The following is a 5,938-nucleotide window of genomic DNA, read 5'->3' as shown; positions in this document are numbered from 1 at the left end:
TAAGCTTAGTAGAAGTGCAAAGTATTGAAACCTAATGGGGGATGCCCCTTTCCCACTTTTCTTCTTGCTTTTGAGCGACAAAACTCAGATCCAGCCTGTGGGTGCACTTTGGGAAACAGCTCCAGAGCCCCCAGCTCTGGCCTGCTGTGGAGAGCAGAAAGGATCTTCACAGGGCACACCCCAAGATGAGGTCATAGGCATGTTTCCCTAACTCCCTGTTCCCATGGTTTGGATAACCTACCCTTATTTAGCAGGAACACTACACTAGGTGCTTGCTGCTGGGTTTTGTTTGTTAAATTTTGAGACAGGGTCTTGCCCTGTTACCCAGGTTGGAGTACAGTGCCATGATCATGGCTCATGGCAGCCCCAACCTCCTCAAATGATCCTCTCACCTCAGCCTCCCAAGTAGCTGGGATCACAGGCACATGCCACTATGCCTGGCGAATTAAAAACAAAAAAAATTTCCAGAGACACGGTCTCCCTATGTTGCCCAAGCAGGTGTTGAACTCCTGGGCTCACGTGATCCTTCTGCTTTGCCCTCCCAAAGCGCTGGGATTACAGGGGTAAGCCGCCACACCTGGTCCGCTGCTGTTTCCCTAGCTGGTAATTTTACATCAATAAACCTCTTGTGTGTAAAGTGCTATACACTTGTATGCTGGTATCAATAGTTCATGTAGGGAAGAGGTGGCATTGATTACATGAAAACTGCTTCAAAGCTAAAGAGAGTTGTAGTTTTCCTTGGTGTCTTTAAATCAGAAAAGAGGCGTCAAAGCTGACGAAGGTGCAGGCAGCAGAAGTCTGAGAGTACGGAAGCACCACTGCTTAAATCCTACGGTGGCAGCATCCTGTTTCTTTAGTGATTAGTAACAGGAATCAGGAATTTCTAACAAGCACTGCCAAAGGTATTGTAGGTGCAATTTAAGTATATTGCACTTTGACTAAAATGTTTTGAAGATTTGAGAAATCTGTACCCTTGAACCTGGTAAGCTGGGCTTCAGCTAAATGGCTATAGGTTTTAAAGGTATGAAATACATTTTTTTAATATGGAAAGACTAGCTGTGAAAAGGCAAATGTAGGCAACACAAAAACAATTTAGATCAACATCTCAAACTTTATAATACACTCACATTTATACACAAATTTCTGTTTACAAGTTCAGAAGGCAAAGAATCGCAAAGAAGCTAAGCAACTGCATCATCAACTACATTCAATCGAATTAATAATGTTGTCCCCAGTCCATAGTTTTAATCCAGAGGAAATGGTAGATGCTGTCTCACACACGGACTCCACTGTTAGTTTTAGAAGTTGGAGACTGAGTGTGGTTCCGCAGAAGTCTGGGTTTCTACAGAGCTGAACTGAGACTCCATGGTGTTCCAGGCCAGATCAGCCAGAAGAAAGTCGTCCATTGCTGTTTGAGTTTCGTTGCTGGTGAAGAACAAGCTCCCCAGGGTTTCAAACCCAGAACTCATGGTCTGTGTTTCTGTACTATTCAACTGAACTTTGCTTTCTAGAGCAGGTATATTTTTAGCAGCAGAGATTCCTTCAGTTTGGGTCTCTGTGTCAGATGAATCGGTACTCATGGAAAAGCTGGAGTGTTTCAGAATACTTCCTAGAGGCAGATGAGGGCTACTGTCTAAGAAAAAGTTTAAGTCTGTCTGTGTCTGTGTGTCAAACATCTCCAGGCCTAAGAAGTTAGAATTTCCCCTACACCCATAGGACTGAGCAGAGGTATCTGCGAGTAAGAAGTCCGTTTGAGTCTCTATGTCCAGTGACTCCAAAACTGGCTCGGTGTTCATGGTGCTAAGCTCACTCTCTTCAGTTTGAGTCTGGATATTTGAGGCTGAAAAGAACTCTTCAATATCAAAATCGATTCCAGGGTTCTGGGCTGGGCCAGATGGGAGCTGGGTGTCAGGTCCAGGATTTGTGTCAGACAAAAGACTACGCTGATCCAATGTCTGAGCAGGTAGATTACTTGACAAGATGTTTTCCAAATCACTTAATAAATCTATGGTTTGGGTCTGATTATCTGTCATGTTCTGTGAAGGAAGCATACTATTCTGTGCACTGAAGTTTACAATTGGTGCAGATTTCTCAATATCTTGATTCAAAGTCTTAGGCTCATTCTGAGGTAACAAACTATGAGTTACTGTCTCTGCTACTAAATTGTTACTTATAATGTTACCCGTAGCAACATTATATGATGAATGAACACTCTCAAAAATGTCTCCGCACATTCCAGCTTGGTCCATCTGTACGTGGTCATCTGTTGGACTTTGTATCCCACTGGTTTGAGTTTCTCTGGAGACCCCACCTGACTGGAAACAGGTGTCCATAAATGCATCAGTCTGAGCAGCTATAGATGAAGTTACCTTAGAGCTGGGCAAAAATGTCTGAGTGTGAACACTAATGGGAAGAGACACTTGAGAATCAAACGACAAATCAGTTTGAGAACAAGATGACACAGAGGAATCAGTGGTGGCCCACTGTGCAGAAGGTATAAAGTTTTGTGAGGCATAAGACAGATCTGTCTGCACGTTGATTGAAGAAATGCTGTTCTTTTGACATGTGTTCCCCAGTTCTTGTAAAGGATTAGATGGACTTTTACCCAGGTTCACTTGAACACCAGTACTTATTGGCTCAACAGCAACAGGATTAGCAATTTTGAAAAGAGGTAGGCTCTCCTTAAGAGAGCAAGCCTCTGAATCTAGGCCAAGGATCAGGGTTCCTACTGACAAGGGTAGTAAGTGCACAGCTCCTGTGGCAGAGCCCTGATCAACACCTAACACCGCAGGCTGGGCTGAGGAGTCGGCTGTAGGCACAAAGACAGGCATGAGAGAAAACTGCATCACGGGTAGTTTAACCAAAGCCACTTTGGGCTTTGGTAAAAGCAACTTCTGAGGATATCTCGGTGGTGTTGTAAGAGTCTGCTTGTCAGTGTTAGAGCCACAAGAGTCTTCAAAAGATGGCTCTAGTTTTATTTCTGAAGCTTCTAGTTCTTGAGTGTCTAGTCTAGGGATTGGTTGGTTGTTCAATGATTCAATGGTCTTGTTGGATAACTTCTGGTTTTGCACACAGTTTTCCATTTTCCTTTTCTTACTAGGTGGGTCCCTGAAAACAATGACAGAGCAAAAAGAACACCTTAAAATACAACCTTCTTTGACCATGACACCTACCCTCACTGACAAATGTCATTTCCTCCCTCTATAGCAGAGGTCATATTCAACCCAGACAAGATAAATCCCTTCTCTCGCAACTCTGGGAGTTGGTCCTATTATGGCAGGTGAACTTTCAGAAACATGCAAACAGAAAAGGAGGGAGCATACCTTTTTTTTTGTTGTTAAGATCTAAGTACTAGAACTCAACTCAGATCTTTAAGCCAAAAGAAGCTAAAAGACTTACATAATGCAAGTTTTATCATTTCTAAGGCAGGAAGCTATCACACTAAATGAAAATTTGACCTTTAAATGAAGTAGTTTCATGATAAAATTTATTCGTTGGCAGTTTGGTTCCCTCTAATAGAAAATTCTAGAAGCTGAGATTTTCAAATGGAAATAACAAGACTCTCAAAGAGGGTTAGCAGAAAAAATAGTGGAAAAAACTGAGTCAAGATTTCAGGCCCAGACATGGGTCATTTGCAAGACCTGCTTCCATTTTCAAAAGCTTCCTTCTTCGACGTCACATATTTTCTAAGCCTTTTTTCTTCCCACACCACTGGCTCTCCAGGATGTTTCATCTGAAATGCTTCGCGTAGCTACTAACTTTTGTGCCATCATTTCTTTCCCTTCACCTGTGTTCTGCAGGGATCTCGTGGCCCGTTCGGTAGATGTGAGACTGCAGTGCCGTTCTACTGGCGTAGGGGCAGCCGCATGTGCACCGAAAGGTCTTGCCACAGTCCTCTGTGTGTCTTTTCAGGTCCCATTCTGTACCATATGAATTGCTGCACTTACTACATTTGTGCTTCTTCTCAGCATGTATTTTCATAAAGTGCTAGGAAGAACACAGAAGGGATTCAGATAAAAAACGGCAACTGGTCAAAACATTTCAGAAACCATCATCCACCCAAATTAATAATGATTTTACACTGTTAATATAAATAACATATAAAATACAGCAGTCCAAGTCAAAGGAATGTAAAAGCAGGCACATTGAAGTTAAAATTATATATATGCCTCTTCCTGTTGCTTGGCTTTGTGAAAAGTGAGGGGATTGTTCTGGAAACAACTATGGTCCCCAGCATTTACACTCTCATCTGTAAGTGCTGTGGGCGGGGAAAAAAATGTCTTTCCAACGCTCTTCTCGGACACCCACCAGCAGACCCTTGGGGGAACATTTCAGATGCCAATCTCTTCCAGTTCTGAATCACCTCTTGTCCCAGTCACTGGGGCCCTCCCTCCTCTTAAGATTGTGGCTTCCAAAACTATTCTTTTCCTGGATTCTGCAGGTTCTTATTCCCCTGGGAAGAACAGTTCCTTTGTGCCTTTGCTCTCGGCCCTCAGAGGTATGCAGACTCACAGAGGAAATCTGTGGGCAAACATGTTCTCATTCTTTGCTGAACTGGTTTACTCTCTCTCTCTATTTTAACTCACTTCTAGACATATTCCCTCCAGACCAAGCCGCTTTTCCTTCCACTTGTGTGACAGCATACTCAGGTTTATACCAAGTGGGAGACACGCAGGCATCTCCTCTCACAAGCAGCTGTCTACTCGATCCTGTAGTTATGTCTGCTAAGTAATCAGAATCACAATAGCTTTATAGCCTCTGTATCTCATCCTCAGAGAAGTATATAGTACCTGTTTTACGAGAGAAAACTGAGAAAATGGTCTGTCAGGGCCTCTGGGGCAGCCTTCGATTGGACAACAGTAGAATTTCGGTACAGTTTTCAAATCTTTTCTTATTGTTGGATTGACTATGCCATCCTGCAAAACGAAAATTACTTGAAATAATTATTTCAAAAAACCAACACAACAGGCTGGAGTGGAAACAGAATGACTGAAAACGAGCACATTTTGTGAAATACTTTTAATTAACTTATAGTTTTTCCATCTAGTGTTAGCGGTAAGAGAAAAAGACAATGAGTAGATTAAATGAAGTGTGGTGAGAATACTAAGCAAGACTCTCAAATCCTGCATTCATTTGACCGTAATTGAACTCCTCTTAGTCAATTTATATTCCAGGGAGATGTCCCCCTTGTATGTTCCTAGGCTGTGAAATGCTCCATAAAACCACGGATTAGGATCACTACAAGATTCCTGCTCATTTTGAAGACACTGTCAGTGATGCTCGGTAATCCTTTCATTATCCCTTCCAACCTCCCTCATGCTCCCCCGTAGTGTGTGCTCTCATCGTTGAATGCCTTTTACTATCTCCTGTCCTCTTCTTTCTCAGTGCCCCTTTGTTCAAGTCCTCCTATTTATGTGGATTTTGTCATTAGCCTCTTAATCTAATTACTAGACCTTCAGCCTCTTTTTCACTCATACTTTATCAGATTCACCTTTCTCAAGTATAGCTTCGATCATGTCATTACCTCCCTCAAACGTTTTCAGCAGCACCCCCGTACTGTTCAAGTCCCAACTTCTTGAGCATGCGATACTCGAAGTCCCTTACTCCATAGCTTCAAACTACTTTGTCGTCTCTCATTACTTCATGACACTTAAGAGAGTGCGTTCTAATGCCCCACACCTTTTCATGGGCAGGGATTTATTTGTATCTTCTGTTGCCTTTGGGAATGTTTTGAACAGAATAAATGTTCAATAAAAACTGGTAGCATTATACTGAATCTCTTCAGGTGGCCACCTAAGCCAAAACTATCATGCTTGGGGAAGAGACCACTGAAGACAGTCAAAGTGGATGTTAATAACCTCACTGTCATGGCAACAAGCTGACACTTTCCATGCCCCTGCTTTCCGAGAGCCAACACCCCCCTACTCGCCAGCACAGC

At 42.8% G+C, this 5,938-nt stretch overlaps 1 protein-coding gene across 3 annotated transcripts in view; it reads right to left on the bottom strand.

Moving 5' to 3' along the window:
* Window positions 1–1,033: 1,033 nt before the first annotated feature.
* Window positions 1,034–5,938, bottom strand: part of ATMIN (ATM interactor) — an 8,549-nt gene continuing 3,644 nt past the window's right edge. For 2 of the 3 annotated variants that reach the window (XM_011942150.1, XM_011942151.1), the window contains exons 2-4: window positions 4,791–4,916; window positions 3,788–3,987; window positions 1,034–3,108 (exon numbers count right to left, since the gene is read on the bottom strand). In XM_011942150.1, coding sequence (XP_011797540.1) covers window positions 1,299–3,108; window positions 3,788–3,987; window positions 4,791–4,916 — 2,136 coding nt within the window. In that variant the 3' untranslated portion in view covers window positions 1,034–1,298. The remainder of the gene's footprint in view (window positions 3,109–3,787; window positions 3,988–4,790; window positions 4,917–5,938) is intronic. The other variant, XM_011942152.1, reaches the window with a different exon arrangement.

Source organism: Colobus angolensis, unplaced genomic scaffold (genome assembly GCF_000951035.1).
Source record: "Colobus angolensis palliatus isolate OR3802 unplaced genomic scaffold, Cang.pa_1.0 Scaffold207, whole genome shotgun sequence".
In the NCBI taxonomy this organism is placed as follows: domain Eukaryota; kingdom Metazoa; phylum Chordata; class Mammalia; order Primates; family Cercopithecidae; genus Colobus; species Colobus angolensis.
This window is presented reverse-complemented; position numbering and strand designations above follow the sequence as displayed.